Here is a 19,651-nt window from a genome sequence, read left to right as displayed (position 1 = left end):
GCAGACGCAAACCCTAAGGCATTATTGCAACATTCCTTAAACGTCACGATAAAGCTGCATATTTCATATTCATTCATAGCTCAGATTCTGGCTACCTTCTGTTTAGAGGGTGACACTAAAGCCAAAACAGACAAGGGTCGAATTCTTTAAAATAGCAGACTGTTTAATAGTCAGCTGGTACTCGTGAAAGGCTCTCAATCAAACGGTCATTCCATGCGACGATAATAGGGCTGTACCTTTAAATTAGTACTTGGCTATTAACAGCATTTTTTCAAAGAAGATAAAAAGTGCCTGTGAAGCGATATAGTAATGGCTAGGTTTGTTTCTTTACTTGCAAGTAGGTTACGTTAAACAACAAGCGCTCCAATCGACAGTTTCCCCGGTTCCCACGTAAGCTACCAAACAATGCAAATACGTTGCACGATGAGTATGAAACGTATATCCAAGACAGAGTTGTCAGGTAAAGAGATCTTAGCCCCCCCTGAGCTATCAGCTACTACAGGCCCGTGTGGAGCTTTTTGGACGTGCAGCGCGGGAGTTCAGCCAACATGCAAGCTTATTGCTGCGATAAACAGCAACACGGGATATTTACCTGTGATGCAAGCATTGACCGCCGTGGGTTTTTGAGCTGTAACCACGTAGTTGTATGACATCTTGACAACAGTGGCAGATAAACACCAAGTAGTGTTATATCGCTCACGCGAGTGACAAAATCGTTGAACTACAACTCCCGGAAGTACTTTGTTACCAGAGCCGTGCGTCCATCTAACATTGCGAGCTAAGAGCAACTACAGCCTACAGCGCCCTCTTTCTTACGGAGGCTACATGGAGGAAATTAAGTGCGCCTGCAATTTACAGCTTCGTACAAAACAAGTGGAATGGCAAGGCCAATTTCTTTGTTTCTGTTGTGTACTGAAAATATTTGGGTTTCGGATCAAAAGAGGAATATCAGACGCAAGTTTTGAATTCCAGATTTTATTTCATGGTGAGATTGGCTGGCAACTGATTCAGGGTGTCCCCCGCCTACTGCCCGAGGACGGCTGGGATAGACTGCAGCACCCCCCGCGACCCTAGTGAGGATTAAGCGGTTCGGAAAATGGATGGATGGATATTTCATGGTGTTTACATCAGGATAGAGCACATTTTGTTTGAAGCTGAGCAAAAATATTGCAACTTACATTATTAAGGTGAATAACATTATAATATTCAGAGGTGGGCATCAACAGTACGGTGCGTCCGTCTGTGAGCCGTGTCATTGCCGTCAGCCAAACAGCGTAGATAACGGATATGGGTGTTCTATGATGAAAGTTTCTCCTGATTAGTCGTTATGCTTTTTTTTTTTTGTAAATTGATAGACAGAATGTTTTTGTTGACTTCAGAATTCATTCTGCTGTGACCATCAAACAACTTAAGGGTGATTTTTTTTCAATCAAAAGAATTATTTTAAAAACCTGATAAACATTCTAAATATGTTGTCCACGAAAGATGGGGGTACTAAGGGGGTGACATTGGGGCTTATAATGCCCTATACTAATATTTTTGCGGACTCGGAATGATACGCAGGACAAATATAGAACATCAAAAATAATTTTTGTGCAAAAAAAATACAAAATTAGTTTTTGCACTTAATGTTGGTTTCTTGTTCACTGGTTTTGTGCCACCCTTTTAATGCAAGAGTGCCTTTTGCACAAGAATAAAACTACAGCATGTTGTTATTTTGTCCTTTGCTTCAAAACCTTTGCTGTTGGGGCCGGAGGAGGATAGTGAATCTTTTTAGATGCAATGTCTTACCAAAAACAGCACGTACTTCAAACGTATGAAGACATTTTGAAACAGCATTTTTGTCATACATCTGGTTGTCCATCACAAATCAATCAGAGAGAAATTGCAGAGAATATTTTTTTTCCATTATGCAATGGGTAGTGAATATACTTGACGGCTCATTTTTAGTTGTCCTTGTGTCCATTTTTGAATATGTACTTTTTACCTCTACTAAAGTAATTGAATCAATACTTTTTACCGTTTTGTTGTGTTTCACAATTCAGCTTACTTGTGAGTACAGTACCTTTATACCGCCTCTGCCATTATAGCACAAGTGGATTTGTTGAAGTGTTTGCCTTTTGTGGGGGAAATAACATGACATATAACCTCTCTCTCCAGTGGTTGAGAGGAAAGACATTTCATCCGTGCTGTATGTTGCACATCGAGCACATTTGACAATCAAGTTGACTTAAACTTGAACTTGATACTGTATTAAAGAAGGAAGAAGAAAAGTTCAGCTCCACAGCGGAAGCTGTCACCATAGTTACTACTTTGCGGAATGTATCTTTGTGACGTCAGAGTACATTGGTTGAGTGGCGTCAGGAGTAGATTCGCGTGCAAGATTGTGGAGAGGAAACAAAGTGCGAGAGAGGTGTCTTTTAAGGACCACCAGGCACCCCGTAGAGCGAGGCTTTCTTTTTTTGTTTGTTGGGTGAGTTTTTTTCTCTTCTTTGCGTGGCATTCACAAAAAGTTACGTTTGACGGCATGCCATTTATTTGGTGAGATATGATCTTCGTGAATGTTGTTTAACGCCAAGCGCGAGACACTGTAGAAAACATGTAAGAGCGTTTTTTTTTAATGATAACTTGTGGAAAATGCATCCTTCATCCCAACAAAAGCAAGCTGCAACTTCGCCTTGTACGTGAAGCGATGTGGCAGTTGCAATGGACTGAAAACATTGGTTGCTGTAGGCAACGGCCTCCGGAACGTAAATAAAACGCAGAACCGAAAATGCTGTCCCTCCGCGGTTCGTGCTAAAGAACGAATTAGGACCCTGTAGATGAGGCAGCACGCTTTTAGTAAAATTTCAGGAAACTATCCTCAAGCTTTGCTATGTTGCAGTTATGCATCTGACGTTCTCTAACACTTAGTTTGCGTATTTCTGTGTTTCAATTATTTTTCTTCTTCTGCTTCTTCTTCTTATTGTTATTATGCTGATTGACTAAAACGTGCAATAGTTTCTCTTTGGCGCAGGTTAAACAAAAAAAAACAGCTATTTCTTTTGAAAAATGCTCTAAATATTAAATATCGAATGGTATTATGTTAACAACTGTATAGTAGTAGCTTCACATATGATTAAAATCAGAACATCGTGAAATACAAAATAATTAAATGAACACTGGCCAGCTCGGTAGACAACTGTTTAGCATATGCGCCTCCCAGTCAAGCGGCCCAGGGTTAAAATCTGGGCTCCGGTCTCTCAGTGTAGAGTTTGTATGTTCTCCCTATTCCTGCCTGGGGTTTCTCCCACGTTCCAAAAAACACGCAGTGCAGGTTAATTGAATGAATGGGTGGATCAATGGACACTAACAGTCATACTAATTTCTATAACTGTCATTCTCAGTTCGTTTCATAGTTTGACTTGAATGATGGAGTCTGGTATGGAGTCAGAAAATGTATTTGACATCAAAATAACTATCAGTCGTGCAACTAACATGGTGAGTAAAGACGGCTTCACATTGTCTTCAGATCCTGCTTTCTTTAAACAATTAGCCAAGAGGCCATTATTCATGCAATTTTCCAGTGATTTGTATCATTTTGAGATTTGTTTGATCATTGTTTCACTAGCACTCTACTGACTATCGTGCTATGCATTGTGTCAGCACCCTTGATTTCAGGACAACATTATTACATTTTGTTTTTACAATAACGTTAATTACGTCTTATTAAATTGGTACTTCCACTCCTAATTCAAAATTACTTCTTTTTGCAAGCATGGAAAAAAGGTTGGAAATATTCAAAGTTTTCTTCGGATGGAGATCAATGGTATGATGTTGGCAGAGTCTGAAAAGCGTACAGTTGATCCTGCAGCCCAATACATTGAGTATGACTTCACCCACAGTTTTCCCTGCTGCAATGCAGTCCTGGCTCTCAGTGACATACCTCATAAACCAGTCGTAGGTACTGTATATTGCTTCATTCCATTTGTTTTTACTGAACCAGTGCATGAGACACTTAATTAGCTCAAATATTTCTGTTCTGTTCCACTATTACTGTACTTCTCTTCGAGAGTATTGAAGATAAGTCATTTATTTTTGCCGTGGACTGAAAAGATTTGGATTTAACATAAAAAGATGATGACATAAGACATCAACATTTTCACTTTTATTTCCAGGTACCCATATTGGCGTTTTGATATGGACACACAATGTAGACGCATTATTTAGAAAGGGGCCTAGCAGCCATACAGGAAGGCATTTTTCTGGTTAAAGTATTTTAACAGATGGACTTTAAATTGGCCGAAATGGCTTTCTTGTCAATCATTTTTCCTGCTATAACAGTATTAAGTTTGTGGCCATCCAACATAACCAAATTTTAGTAATTTTCTTCTGTGATGTTTTTTCCGTGCTTTCACTGAAGCCTCTTTCAGATGTTTTAAGGAATGGCTCCATTCAGTCTACAAAAAAAGTTTGATAGGTTTTAAATCTTGAGACAAATTTGTCCAGTCCAAAACCTTTCACTTCCTGCCCCTGATGAACTCCTTGGTTGGCAGTGTTTTGGGTAATTATCTTACACCAACAAATATCAATGACCGTGCCCCAGAAGAACACATGCAAGCCCAAGCAACAAAATTACCTGCACTTATTCAATGAGCCCATTCATCACTTTGATAAAGCTTCGTCTTTGTTTTGTGTGGTGATTGGGTTTAAACAACGGCTGTTACCTTCTAAGTCAGGGATGTCAAACTCATTTTTGTCGCCGGCCACATTGGAGCTACCGTTATGGGTGTGAAACCATATAACCCCGGGCCTTGAGTTTGACACCTGTGTCCTAAGGTTTAAGTATCGTGTAATAAAAGCTAAAATGTTCTTCTCTTCATCATTTAATGATAAACCCAAATGTCTACAGCAATAACAGCAACAAAAAAAAGCAACACCCCCTCCCCACAACCTCCCCAAAAGAGGAGAATACAACTCTTACTTAATTTTGAAATGGTTGGAACAGTTACTATTAGAATTATTCCCATTCAAGTAGTTTTTGCAAGAACGATTCAAGTTTGATTGTGAAAAAAATAGTACGTTAATGTGAATAATTTTGTTATTGTCAGTGACGTTGATAGAGGTTGTTCCTGAGAAGAAAAAAGTGGAGGCAAAGTCAATAGTCCTGGCCCAGGCAGTGATTGACCTGCTGCCTTTGCTGCAAGGTAAATGGATGCTTTTTATATGCTTGTTCATTTTACTGATGATTCTTTAAAAATTGGTTCGTGAACTTGATAACAGCCAACAAAGGAAGATTGATAAGTATGATATTTTGATCTTTTAATTCAAATGGCATAGGGAGATGCTGTCCAACTTTCTGAACTACTTAAAGAATGGTTTATCAACTAAGTAATATACACAAAGTGTAAAGAGTCTCTTGATGCCTGGAGAATCCTAGGCTGTGTACTAACAACTTTTTGCGGACAGGTCAATGCAGCTTCTCATGCACAGTGACACTGCATGCAACGAACGCTGCCCCAGAGAAGGGATCCGTCCCACCCCTCATTGCCAAGGTCAGTAAGATTTGCTAAGAACTGATCATATCGAAAGGTGTTTCATTCATTTTGACACGCTGTTGCAGCTAAATAATTTAACCAAAATGATGAGTGTCTATAAACTTAAAACTCCATAAACTTTCCACAACTGTGTTATAATTCTGTACCGCTTGATCCTCACTAGGGTCGCGGGGGGGTGCTGGAGCCCATTCCAGCCGTCTCCGGGCAGTAGGCGGGGGACACCCTGAATCGGTTGCCAGCCAATCGCAGGGCACACATAGACGAACAACCATCCACGCTCACACTCACACCTAGGGACAATTTAGAGTGTTCAATCAGCCTGCCATGCATATTTTTGGAATGTGGGAGGAAACCGGAGCACCCGGAGAAAACCCACGCAGGCCCGGGGAGAACATGCAAACTCCACACAGGGAGGCCGGAGCTGGAATCGAACCCGGTACCTCTGCACTGTGAAGCCGACGTGCTAACCACTGGACTACCGGGCCACCCTGTGTTATAATTAATTATAGTTAAATATTACGGTTATTTTATTTCAATTTGTAGTATGTGTGAGTAAAAATTGAATAGAGTATGTGGCCTGAGTCGATAATTACATTCTTTTTAGTATTAAAAAGGTGCTTCTCAAATGCCAAAGTTATGAACCAACAGTGATTTCAGTTCTTGTTTCCTTTCAGTAACAGAGACTTGTTTTCGCAATTGATGTTTAAAGCTCGAATTGCCTATTCCCCACCTGGGGATGAGTGAAGAAATTATTATTATGATTATTATTGTCATTAGACATAACCCAATGCTGTATTCAGACACAGTGCTTGCTTTGTATTTCATAACACACTGAGATGCCTTCTGTTGCATATCCCAAGAAGAGGTTTGCTGCTTCCTTAATCATCAACCTAAATTTTTACAATTCCATACCACACTACAGCCTGTTTGACATTGATTGGATTTAGTAAAACACAAATTATTGCAAGGAACCCAATGCAGATCACCCCCCCACACACACACACGTAATGATTACGTTGGTTAAATTCACACCCATCAGACTCTGATCAATTATAAAATGACCTCCTTCGTTTTGGAAGGAAATCACTTTTGCTATTTTTACATTCTAGTGTTGTTTTCACACAATAATCCAGGGCATTTTACCCATGCAGCACCCCATTTTGGACGTATGTGTCAGTGCGTCAGCTCCATTACTGACTGAAGAGCAACTTGCAACTTCCAACCTGATGAAGGTGTCTTTGGAGACAGCCTATTCGCTCCCTGACACATTTAATCAAAGTTTTGGGCCAACCGCCCCTCCGTATATATGCACTGCTATAATGGAGGTCCCATATACCGCAGAGGTGAGTGTAACCCTTTGCATAGGGTGCATGCTTTTTATGCACCCTCTTATCTTACAGTACAGAATAGCATGGTATGAACCAGAATGACAACAACAGTGCGCACACCTTCACCGAGGCTCAACACTTAACAGTCCCCCCCCCCCCCCCCCCCAGAAAAGTGTCTCTCATGACTTGTATCTGTTTGACTAACTCTTCAGTAGCTGGCAGGCTACTTCCTGTACATAGAGGACGACTGAAGCCTTTTTGCTCAGGGAATTGTGAATGGTTTTCTTTAACGGCATAATGAATCAACCAAAAATAAAGAATTCATTGAGAAAAGTATTTGTGCCTACATTTCACAGGTTGTTCCTTGGCTTATGCATGTCATTTGTGCAAAGTTTTGTGAAGTTATGAAATAAACATTTTATTCGAACAACAACAGAACCCTTTGCCTGCGCTTTGTACTTGGCGAAGGTAACAATTCGAATTCTGATGTTGTATTGCAGTATTATTATTGTCATGAAAAACTGTTCGCAATTTTCCTGCAACTTCCAAAAGTAACTGCTTTGTTGTTCAATTGCTCCCCTGCCTCCCAGAAAGACCAGCTCTTGTTGTTTAGTGAAGGACAGCTGAAGGCCGGTGGCCACAGAGAAGACAATGGCCGACAGAGGAAGAGACCTCATCATGCCCCCCTAGCTCCAGGGAACCACTTCTTGCCAGGGGCTTTTTTCCACACCCAACCCATTGATCAAGAAGATGGCGAGCTTACTGGTTTGGAGGTGATCTACCCACAAATTCAGGGAATACCGAATATAGTAGATAGTACTGTACTATTCACCAGGCTATGCATTCAGTGCAGTGGAACCTCTGAAGTCAAACTCCCCACATTTGCAAGTTTAACCAAGTATGTATCACAGTCAAGACTTATCCAATTATCATCATGTTTGACATCTCACAATATAATAATAATAATAATACATTTTATTTATAAGCGCCTTTCAAAACACTCAAGGACACAAAACTCCAACAAATCTTGTGAGACTTCAGCTTTCTTAGCAAGTGTTTTTTTTAAAATTTGTGTTTTTTGTGGGTAGGGGCTGAAAAATAGAAGGGTGATGATGACCGTTGAACTAGAATTAGAATTTACTGTGAAATATGGAAGGGCCTGGGTGACCAGGGCAATAAAAAACAACAACAACAGCAACAACAAAACCGTTGATTAAATAAAGCAAGGCTTTAATTCCAAAAGTGCCTTTGAAACCAACATTGCCAGGCTTCTTCAAAGATTGAATTATGTTTAAATCATTTTTAATTATGCAATGGCTCACTTCTGTTTATGATAGGAATGTTAAAATGTTACTTTTGACGGCTCTCAAATGCTGCAGGCATATCCATTCAATGCGACAAAACCATGCCAAGCTCAACTGTCAATCAAAAACCACTAATACGAATGGATGCTATAGACCAGAGCATCATTCTTATGCCTACACACGTGGTATATGTCAAAAGATATCAATGATTCATTTGATTATCGACTTTGAATTTAGAGGAGACATTTCAAAGTATAGAGGAGAAGATGACTTAAAATAAGCCACAAGGCTGAAGGTGTGAATGTCCACTACAGGACCGTGAGTTCCGTAATGAAGCAGAGACCTTACTCAACAGAGTGAGCTGGGACACAGAAATGACCTGTTTTCTGAATGCCGAAGGAGTTACCAGGTCAGCTTCACACAGAACTTTATTTCCCCATCTGAGGGATGATGTGTATAGGTATTGCCAAATTCATTTCTCACTCAATATCTCCCTGTGAATTGTTCAAACTCTCAAAAGTCGCTTATTGAAATTGTTTAACTTTATGCGCTTACTTCACAAGCATCGCATTACAAATAACACATTGAAGCAGATAGATGCAAGCATAGGAGACTTATCTTTTGGCTGATCGTTAACCACAGGCAGCAAAATCCAAATGCAAGACTACCGGGTAGTTTGATGAAATGGGCTGTCCCATTATTCTGTGTGTGCCTATGCCATTCAAATCGTATTATATGACATGATGTGTGTGCAGTAATAACGTTGGCATTAAGATGTGAGATGATTTATTGCAATGATGCCTGTGATTTTCAGGCTGCGCCAGAAAATCACAGAGAGCAGATTCTGGCCACTTGAGATCATGAAGTCAACTATTGCCAATGAAAAGTCGGGACCAGCTTCCAAGGTGGTGAGACTAGGATGGGAACATTTTATGTGTTGTGTGGCTTTAACCAGCTAATGCAGCACCTTGATCGAAGTATAGAGCAGCATAGGTGCTCACCAACATATAACCTCCTTGTGATGGTTTTGTTTTCATGATCAGCAAAACCAGCACGGAAACACAATAAAACCAGCTGATGACACCAAACCAGCATGTTGGTCTTGCTCATGTCACCAGCAAGACCAGCATGCTGGTAGCTGATGACACCAGCATGAAAACAAGCGAGGACTAAAAAGGTTAAACCTTCGGTCGGTCACTGATCAACCCGCTCTACCACCTGAGCCACAGTCGTCCAGTCAAACTTTCATGCTTTGTTGATCTGGTGGGAGCTGGTGATACCAGCAAGACCGGCACGAAAACGTAACAAAGCCAGCAGTGAACGCTTGCACCAGTGTGTGCCAGCATTTACCATCGTGTGGCTCTTTTCTGATAATGAATTATACTTTTTTTTCTGTGTAGCAAGCTGAGGAGGACCCACACATCCCCTGCCATGGTGTGGCCTTTATTGATATGGGCCGCTTATTGTATCCAGGAGTTACCCATATCCGAGGAGCATACAGTATTCAACCTTACTCGAGCACTTTATTACTTAACAAGGTACTAGAAGCACACTTTAAAATGTTTCTTGAATTAAATTTTTAAATTGAGCTTCCTCTATTCATGATTCAAGAGTCTTGATTCATATTTCCAGTTCGGCAAACGTTTTTGACATCATTTTTCATTCAATATCTGGTTCTCATTTGTAGTTATTTTTGTTGTTAGTCAATCCAGTTCATGAAATCCCAAGAAGAGGAGCATTCAAGCCAGATAGACAGTACTCAGACTTATGACAGTTATGATCAGCTGACTCGCCACTCATTACTGTGAACCATTCCTCAGCACTAATGTGACCCAATCTGATACTTACCCCCTTCCTGTGTAAATGTTGCATGAGGATATTCTCTCACATCAAAGACCAAGGCAGCCTGGTGGTCCAGTGGTTAGCTCATCGACCTTACAGTGCACAGGCACCGGGTTCAATTCCAGCTCCGGCGTCCCTGTGTGGCGTTTGCATGTTCTCCCCGGGCCTGCGTGGGTTTTCTCCGGGTACTCCGGTTTCCTCCCACGTTCCATAAACATGCATGGTAGGCTGATTGAACACTCAAAATTGTCCCTAGGTGTGAGTGTGAGTCTTGATGTTTGTTCGTCTCTGTGTGCCCTGCGATTTGCTGGCAACCGGTTCAGGGTGTCACCCGCCTACTGCCTGAAGACGGCTGGGATAGGCTCCAGCACCCCCCGCAACCCTTGTGAGGATAAAGCAAATCGGAAAATGGATGGATGGATCATAAACCAGAGTACACAGTACTTAAAATACACCTCATATTCTAATGATGTGTTATAAACTTTTTTTCTGTGTTCTGTAGACCAGGCGAAATGTCAGTTTGTTAAAAGAGCAGTTAAAGCCTGGAGGCAACAAAGAACGTTCTGGTACAGCTACAGCTACAAGCTCTGTAAAGACAAATACGGGAAAGGCCAAGGACACCAAGGCACATGTTAAGGTTAGTATGTTTAGGAATTTCATAATTTATTCACATGGTGGGAAGTGATGCCATCTTCTGTGTTTTGTTCTACATAGTAACAGGTACAAAATATACAGTACTGGCCTACAATAACTCTGTGAAACATAAGGCCTTAGCCTATGATAAAGTATTAGCTCTTTAGATATCATGAGCAGTTGGTTGTGTTCCTCCTCTTTGTTTGATATCTATTAATCTCCATTAGAAGCAACAGGTACATTTTGTGTAGTTTACCGCCAATTTATTTTAATTGGTGTGGTCGATATTGTGCCAGGCGACTGGCAATCAGAGTGGAGTGGGAAGCGTGACTGATTTGAATGGAGCTGATCACATCCCTCCAGACAGGAAAGTAAGCATCTTTTCCAAAAGATGACTCTTGAAATGAACCCTCAACATGACACAATCTCTTTTTCATTAATGGCAGGCATACATAGACTTCAGGACATATGTTATGATTGAAATTACACTGACGAATGCACTAATCCCCAAAACATCTTCCGAAGAGTTGGCAAGAAGGTACTGTAATACAGTCCAGATTACAAATCCAGAGTTCTTACCTCAACCATATAAGATTTTGCAAAGTTGTTGCAGAATATGAGCAGTAAAATAATTTTGATAGAATACTCTGTATGCTAGATGTTTGCAAGTTAGATACATGATGTTGGGAGAGTGAGTAAAAACATGCATATTTCTGTATCTCCTGCAGAGTGAGAGCACTGATCCCTCCGAGACCTCCATCTTCTGGAGGACCTAACAAAGCTGAACGAGTAAATAACAGACACAATGTATCTGGTCATACGCAATATGGACAAAAAGTATTGGGGAACGCTATTTAACTGCACTGTGCCAACTGAAACGTTTGATAGATGAGGGTTTATGGCTTTGTTTTGTTATTTCTTGATAAAGGCGCTTACTTCCAGGGATTTTCAATTGACATTTTCAGCTTACCAATACTTTTTGCACAATAGGAAGTGAATGACTTGTTAGGCATGTTAGTCCTGAAACAGTTAATCTTACAGATGGATTTGATCCACACTTCAACGAACCCAACGCACTGTACATGTTTTTAGAGTGTTTGAGAATGTGTGTACGCAAACACTATTAGTCATCACTCATATCTTCTTTACCTACTAAACTACAGTAGGGCTGGGCAACCTTTGTGCTAAAGAGCCAGCCACATTTCATATTTTAAAATGGACAGATTGTCCACACCATTTGGTGATGGGATCGAAAGTGTATGTAAAATTGTTTAGTCTGATGATAAAAGATTAATTCATTCTATTTTCAAATTTATATTATTTAATCATAACTAACCAATCATTTAAGAAAAAGTAAAATATTTGACTAATACTTTTTTTCTGTTATTGTTTCCATTCATTCATTCATCTTCCGTACCGCTTGATCCTCACTAGGGTCGCGGGGGGTGCTAGAGCCCATCCCAGCCGTCTCCGGGCAGTAGGCGGGGGACACCCTGAATCGGTCACCAGCTAACCGCAGGGCACACATAGACGAACAACCATCCACGCTCACACTCACACCTAGGGACAATTTAGAGTGTACAATCAGCCTGCCATGCATATTTTTGGAATGTGGGAGGAAACCGGAGCACCCGGAGAAAACCCACGCAGGCCCGGGGAGAACACGCAAACTCCACAAAGGGAGGCCGGAGCTGGAATCGAACCCGGTACCTCTGCACTGTGAAGCCGACGTGCTAATCACTGGACTACCGGGCCGCCCGTTATTGTTTCCAGTATTGCAATATAATAATTATTTAATCATAAAATATATAGAATTATTTAATGGTAAAATAAATAATAATATCTATGATGATGGGCGGTTGACTGGTTAGCACGTCGGCCTCACAGTGCAAAGGTGCAGGGTTCAATTCTGGCTGCCGCCATCCTGTGTGGAGTTTGCATGTTCTCCCCGTGCCCCTCTATCTTTTCTCCCGGTACTCCGGTTTCCTCCAACGTTCCAAAAACATGCATGGCAGGTTAATTCAACACTCTAAATTGTCCCTTGGTGTGAGGTTGAGTTGTCTATTGGTGCTCTGCGATTGGCTGGCAACCAGTTCAGGGTGCCCCCCGCCTACTGCCCGAAGACAGCTGGGATAGTCTCTCCCGGTGATAAGCTGTTCAGATAATGGATGGATGTTGATGAAGATGATGATGGTAAAGACATTTAAACTAGCCAGTTTCTTTGGGGGTAAAAAAACGCTACATTAATGCAACAAATATTGCCGTATTCTTGATAATGTACAGCATGTGTTTGGTAGGCAGGAATAGAGTGAGCTATATGTGGCGTGGGGGGGCCATACTTTGCCCCAACCCCGTACTAAAGTTTTTACACCTTTTCTTTTATACAGGCAGTGCTGAATTTTCACAAGCAGGTGGGCAATGTGGTAAAACATATTTTGGAGCAGTATGAGGAGTTGTTTGGAACGCGACTCAAACTGCCCAATGATTGCAATCGAGAGCAAATGATGGCTCAGCTCATGGGAGCTCTTAATGTGTCCGGGAGATATTTTGCCTTCAAAGAGCAAATAAAGGTCTGGATAACTCCATATGTTACCATTTTACTTTAAAAACAGAGATGTGTCAGCCAGGTGTGCTGTCATCTGCACGTTTTATGCAGTGATTGACTGTGTGCGTGTGCCTGTTGTGTGCAGCCCGCTGTGGTGAGGTTCGTGCGTGACAAGATGCAGCAGACAGACACATTTACTGAGCAACAGGATCTGCATGAATTCGTCAGCAAGCTCTACGTGGACCTGGTGGATGAGATGCATGTTGCTCTCAACAAAGTACATACAAAAACACTTTCCCAACCACATGAACACACCAGGGTTATAATAGTTTGGAATCATTAGAATTAGTTTTTATTTCGTTTTGACCTGGGAAAAATATCTGTTTGACTTGTTTGTAAGCTTGTTTGTTTTAATTAGTTTTTATTTTCTAAAATGCTTCATTTCAGTTTATTTTGTATTCAGTGTTTGTCGAGTGGGAGAATAATAAGAAAAAAGGTCACTCAGTATCATGTGACATAGTAAACTACAATTCCCAAACGACCTTCCTTCTTTTGTACAGTCATACAGCAATACTAAAATAAATACATCTAAATTAACTCTGAAGGTTCATAGATGACATTCATCGACAAAGAAGCAAACTAAAAGTTGTTTTGATTATAGTTAGTCTTCCAAATGTAAGATATAGTTTTTGTTTTCGTTTTTTGAAAAATAATTTTCATTTTTTATTTCGTTTACAACAGTGGTAATGCAATTTTAGTTGTAATTTTTTTTCCCGTTAGTTTTCGTTAAGTTTAATAACGTTGGCACATGCAACACACATGCATTTGCACACATACACAGATGATTTTACAACTACTTTAATCCTTTCCCTGCTAGATTTATTCAAATGGAAATGAGGACGACTCTCCTGAGGAGATCCATTTGAGTACCTCTCATCTGAGTCACTTTGCCCGAGAGGCTCAGCTCATTGGGGATTATCAACAAGCTGTTCGCTACTACCAAGAGGTGCAAATACACTTCAAATAAAACTCATTCATTCATTCATTCATTCATCTTCCGAGCCGCTTAATCCTCACTAGGGTCGCGGGGGGTGCTGGAGCCTATCCCAGCTGTCTTCGGGCAGTAGGCGGGGGACACCCTGAATTGGTTGCCAGCCAATCGCAGGGCACACAGAAACGAACAACCATTCGCACTCACACTCACACCTAGGGACAATTTAGAGTGTTCAATCAGCCTGCCACGCATGTTTTTGAAATGTGGGAGGAAACCGGAGCACCCGGAGAAAACCCACGCAGGCCCGGGGAGAACATGCAAACTCCACACAGGGAGGCCACAGCTGGAATCGAATCAAATAAAACTCAACTCTAATTTAGAACCTCTTGCTCAAATGCATGGTCACTTCAGATTCCAAAGTATATTGCCCTTCTGAACAATAGTGCTGATGACTGAAGCAAGCCAAAAAAGTCTATAAATGGTGTTTCTAATTTTCTACAGCTCGTTGTCAGGCATCCCCGTGATCCCTCTTACAAATTTGAGTGGGGAAACCTCTACATGCAGACCGGAGATTACATGAAGGCGAAGATGTGTTTCCATGATGCTGTTGCTGTCCAGCAGTCCCACCAGCCCAGGTCAGAGCGAGGCCCTCATGGTTTCATGTTGAATGCAGGTATTCAAACGTGTTTGCTAAAGATAGGACCGCTAACTGAGAACTTGTTTGTTTATGTCATTTAGTCTGATGATGTGTGGTGTGCTGGCAGCCTTGTTTAATGATTTTGAGCAGGCTGAGACTTTCTTGGAACGAGCAACCAGCATAGAGCCTCTAAGTTTGATAGCCTGGACTTTGCTGGGTAGGTCTATGCCCTGAAACTGGGGAGATGCACGCAGAAGGAAGTCTCATTCTGTTCTCATTTGCCTTCCAGGTTTGGTCCAGGACACCCAGAATAAATCCATCCTCGCTGAGAGGGCTTTCCTAGAGGCCAAAAGCCTCCTGAAAGCAAAAGAAGCAAGCAATCAGACACAAAAGACGGAAGAGTCAGATGTAGATGAGGAAAGTGAAAAGCAGAAGGGCCAGGAAGAAGACAAGACTATTCCACCGACAAGCCACTCTCCTAATATGAAGCATAGTGGTAGGAATCTAATGGCACATGGACAGTTTCTATTTTAACACACTGACAGCGGTTACTACAGTAGACAGCTGATCAGATTACCAGGTTGACGGTTATCATTATTGGTGTATGGAAGGGTTAAGAGTTTCCCGATATTCGTGCTTTTGTAATTTCTGATGTACAGCACTTTCATACGACACGGTATTGTATTATATTTACATTTAGGTTGCTTTAGAAAGTGGTCAAAATAAAAAAGCAGTGTATTACTTAAAAATAAAATATACACCCTGAGCAGATGTGCATTTTGAAAAAAAACGTTTATTATTACTATTAAGTTACACTTAATTGAATACCGGTAAATAATTGTTAAGATACAGTACTTGAAACTCCAATAAAAAAAATAGATAGATAGATAGAACATAAGACATTAATATAGGGTTTATGTAAACCTGAAAAGATTTGAGTGGTAGCGACTCACCATTCTCTCTATAATGGCCGTTTTCTTTCTCCCAGACACTGAGAATGGTGACACCGTGCAAAGTGAGCCGAAAGAAAAAGGCATCTCCAAATCCATTTACACCGAGACCCTTGAGTTTCTGTTACACAACTATGCCCTGGAGGTAAAGAAGCACACAGCAGCTCTTTTGTCAAGACTCACACTGATCAAATATAGATGAAAACAAATTGAATAATATACTTTTATTGGAATGTTGTAACCCTGTGGGCAAAATGTTAAGTGATCTCTCTTCAACATATGAACACAAAAACCTGGGGAAAGTCACAGATCCATTTGTAACATCTACAGTTAGTCTGGCACCTTCTCTCTTTTCTCAGATGGCAGAGCGCGCGCTTTCCAAGGAACTGTCTTCAAAGGGCAATCACAATTTTCATCTGGCTTGTGTCCAATTGCTCAGAGCTGAGTATTGCAATGCCATTGTCACCCTCAGAGAGGCGCTGCTTGGGGTAGAGCAGGTAGGGGCCCCCTGCTGGTGTCATTCAAACACACCTTTTGGAATTATAATCGCTCGTGATTTATTCAGACTGTCACATTTTCCCACGTGCGTTTGTGACAATGTATTGGCTGAAGCATGTTTTTTTTTTCCACTCTGCGAGCAGGTTGCAGATATGTGGGCTCTGGATGGTCACTGTCACTACCTCTGTGGTTCATTTGCCGAGGCCCAGGGGAGTTATGAACGGAGCCTAGACTTCCCAGAGCAGCCATTAGACACACACCTTGTGCTTCTCCGCCTGGGATCCATCTATCTACAGGAGAGAAAGGTTAGGCATAATACCGGTATATGCGAGGCATTGCATGGCTCATTGCTGAAAGATTGTGACAGTTGGTTTGATGTCACGGATTCAAATCGTCATTGCCCTTTTTTGCTGCTCTCTTTAGTTTGAGCAAGCTAAAATGACTTACCTGCAAGCCTGTGAGAAATCTCCCTCCTGCCTCACCTGGTTGGGCCTGGGTATCTCCTGTTACCGGGTAAAAAGCCATCTCCAGTCTTACTAATATTTAGTGACGCTAAAAATTACGTATGCTATTACAAACTATATTATTTTCTCTCTGATTATTATATTGCGTGCTGTTGGGAGAGTTGTGTACAGCATTTTGCAAAAAGTTATTGTTGAACAAAATCCGCACTGCAATTAAGTTCTAAGCTTGTGTGCTTCTATGCATAAAGTCAAATTGCTCTCGTAAGAGTTGGTGATTAGAAAGATAAATACAGATGCAGAGAATGGTTGGAAGAAAATGAAATAATCCAATGTCTAGGTTGAAGGATCAACAATACATTTGGATTACTTATATAATTTGGATTATATTATTTGGATTTGGATTACTGGACAACCTGTACAGGTATCACTTGCTTTCCTATCTTGCTTTCTAGTCTTGCCTGACAAATGTTTCTTTGGTATACAAAAAAAAATACATATATACCTGTATATATTCTAAACTTTGATTTACAAAAATGAATTAATTGAAAACAGTAATCCTCATTTTTTGCGGTTATTTGGTACTGAACACCACCACGAAAAATGGAAAACCGTGAAGGAGGATTTGAATGCCTCAGAGTTTTCGTGTATGTGGATGTAATGTTTGCAAACAGTTAAATGTGAAACAGGATTTCACGGTTCCACAGTATGTTAGTACAGTACTATGTTAGCACTCTCTGTTGGTGAAGGTTTGAGACTACAAGCAGTTGACCACAGACCAGTTATGTCCTTTTCTGTTTGATAATTGATGTTGTTGCAAGCAACAAATATCACAGTCACAGATACCAGCATGTATAAAATATGTAAAGCGTATTTATACTTAACATATTTGAGACACAAATTACAACAGCACACGTATTTACTTAAATCTTTAATTAGAAAACCTTATACAGTAATTAACCTTGATCAACATTGCCTTCTTAGAGAGGCGAAAAGGCTTGTGTTGGTGGCATGGAAGGCCCCTCTCACTTGACATTTTGCTGGAGGCACTGACGCAACTCCTCGCCACCGCCGTTGAACCAACGTGACCCTATTGATGCTGTCATCTCTGACGAGCAGGTTTACGCATTCGGGGGAGGCAAGGGCTTGGAGCGCATCTTAATTAATCAAAAAAAGTTATCGAGGACACAATATATACATTATATTAGACACAATATATTCAGGATGCATACAGTATGCGAGGCAGTCAATAGACTGTTGATGATGCGTGGCCAGTCAGCACATAGGATAAATCCACTTGTGCTGTCATTCGTCAATGTTGCGCCCGGACAAATTCACGCCCCTTGTTTGAATGGGCATGTTCAAAGCTTCTGAGTCACATCCTCTCATTGTTCGGCATGCATGCTTCTTTCTCACCGCATCACCGTGAAACGTTACAGCTTTCTGCAGTATGGTTGCCGATATGGCTGCATTTTAAAATAAAAATATTATTGGAAAAAAAACGTGAAACACTGAAACCGCAAAACTTGAAGCGCGAGGTGGCGAGGGATGACCGTTGTCCAGATTTTCATTGTGAAGCTGTATATAATTTTATTTATTCATTTATTTTCCTTTGATGTTCATGAGGAAAAAGGAAGACTGTGTTAAAAGTGTCTTGACGTGTCTTGAGTCTATAGTTGGATGAACTTTGGATAGCTGAAGAGGCTTTGACAGAGGCCAACCATTTGAACAACCAGAATGCTGAGGTGTGGGCCTACTTGGCGCTGATTTGCCTCAGGGTGAGTGAAAATGATGCTATGTCTGGTGTTGGTTTCCTGTGACATTTGTTTTGTTCAAGTTAAAAGACCCCAGATTTACCCTCAGATCAGAGAACATATACACGTCCATCACTTCTCTGAACTTGGGACATTTCCTTTTCACTGCTACAATACTTGTGTGATGTTGTAATTTCAGTTTGACAGACAAGAGGAAGCGACACTGTTCTACAAATACGCTATCAGGGTGAGTTAGAGTCCTCTGTGTCTCTTCTTGAAAGATGTGTTTGTGCATTTCTTTTTTACAGCCCAAATCTGACTATTTTCCTGGTGATCTTTCTCGGTTAACAGTTCAACTTGGAGAACACGGCACTTCACAAGGAGGTGAAAGAGCTGCAGGATCAGGCCCAAACTCGTCCTCTGGCGTCATGCTTTGAACCAGACTCTTAACACAGAGGTTTCAATCTTGGGAGCAAACACATAAAAACCCCAGTGTCCATGATATGGTAGTTACATTTTTTTCAGCGACACTGAACTGTTGCAAAACGATGTACTGTTTATCTAAGTGGAATTATCAGATTTTTGTGGTTAAAATAGACTCTTGTTACTCGAAGATGTCCTTAGCATCTGAGATGGTGAAAAAAAAGGATGGAAAACGGAAGAAATGTGACCCCTTAATTTTTAATCACCAGCGCCATAAAACAGAGATTTCTCCCTCACGTACAACAGGCGATCCCTGACAGTTTTCTCAGATCCTCTTAAATGATGGAAGGCTTAAACGACTTGGCATTGATTAAAGGGTGACAGTTCATAAATCTGCAGGAGTTGAATGGCTTATTTCACTGCAACCGAATAACATTCACTTCAGTATCTAGCGGTTCCCATTTACTGGACACATTCTTCTCATAGAACCCACATAAAGTGGAATACTTGAATTGTTAGCCATGAGAACAAACATTTTGCACACAACGCTCAGTGATGTATGTCATTACAGTGTGTTGTGAAGATGATTTAATAAGATAAGCAAATGGTAATTAGTTGAGAACTGACGAAAATATGTTCAATGATAGAAACTCTAAATAATGATAGAATGGTTGTGTCAAGGCTTGCAGTTATGTTGGAGAGCATCACTGTGGGAGTTCACACACAATTTTAAAAAGTGCTATGG

General features: G+C 40.9%; 2 protein-coding genes across 5 annotated transcripts in view; one reads left to right on the top strand and one right to left on the bottom strand.

Moving 5' to 3' along the window:
* The window catches only part of ddb1 (damage-specific DNA binding protein 1), a 37,231-nt gene extending 36,473 nt beyond the window's left edge, over nt 1–758 (bottom strand). The window contains exon 1 of the mRNA XM_052063056.1: nt 593–758. Coding sequence (XP_051919016.1) covers nt 593–653 — 61 coding nt within the window. The 5' untranslated portion in view covers nt 654–758. The remainder of the gene's footprint in view (nt 1–592) is intronic.
* On the top strand, nt 279–19,302 carry cfap70 (cilia and flagella associated protein 70). 4 transcript variants are annotated; one of them, XM_052063067.1, is made up of 27 exons: nt 279–390; nt 3,387–3,480; nt 3,757–3,943; nt 5,091–5,186; nt 5,449–5,534; nt 6,689–6,880; nt 7,456–7,638; nt 8,484–8,578; nt 8,984–9,074; nt 9,570–9,707; nt 10,514–10,648; nt 10,941–11,015; nt 11,091–11,182; nt 11,373–11,433; nt 13,032–13,214; nt 13,335–13,466; nt 14,067–14,195; nt 14,685–14,818; nt 14,922–15,037; nt 15,110–15,316; nt 15,809–15,915; nt 16,130–16,267; nt 16,412–16,573; nt 16,692–16,781; nt 18,406–18,507; nt 18,683–18,730; nt 18,835–19,302. In XM_052063067.1, the coding sequence occupies exons 2-27, from the start codon at nt 3,409–3,411 to the stop codon at nt 18,931–18,933; spliced, it is 3,150 nt and encodes a 1,049-aa protein (XP_051919027.1). In that variant the 5' UTR covers nt 279–390; nt 3,387–3,408; the 3' UTR covers nt 18,934–19,302. The 4 variants fall into 4 exon arrangements, with proteins under 4 accessions (XP_051919027.1, XP_051919026.1, XP_051919029.1 ...); XM_052063066.1 differs by lacking the exon at nt 279–390 and adding an exon at nt 2,360–2,473; XM_052063069.1 differs by lacking the exons at nt 279–390; nt 9,570–9,707 and adding an exon at nt 2,360–2,473.
* The last annotated feature ends 349 nt before the right edge of the window (nt 19,303–19,651 follow it).

The sequence above is a fragment of the Hippocampus zosterae genome, chromosome 4 (assembly GCF_025434085.1).
Source record: "Hippocampus zosterae strain Florida chromosome 4, ASM2543408v3, whole genome shotgun sequence".
Classification (NCBI taxonomy): domain Eukaryota; kingdom Metazoa; phylum Chordata; class Actinopteri; order Syngnathiformes; family Syngnathidae; genus Hippocampus; species Hippocampus zosterae.
The sequence above is the reverse complement of the archived record's forward strand: the minus strand, read 5'-3'. Positions and strand labels throughout refer to the sequence as shown.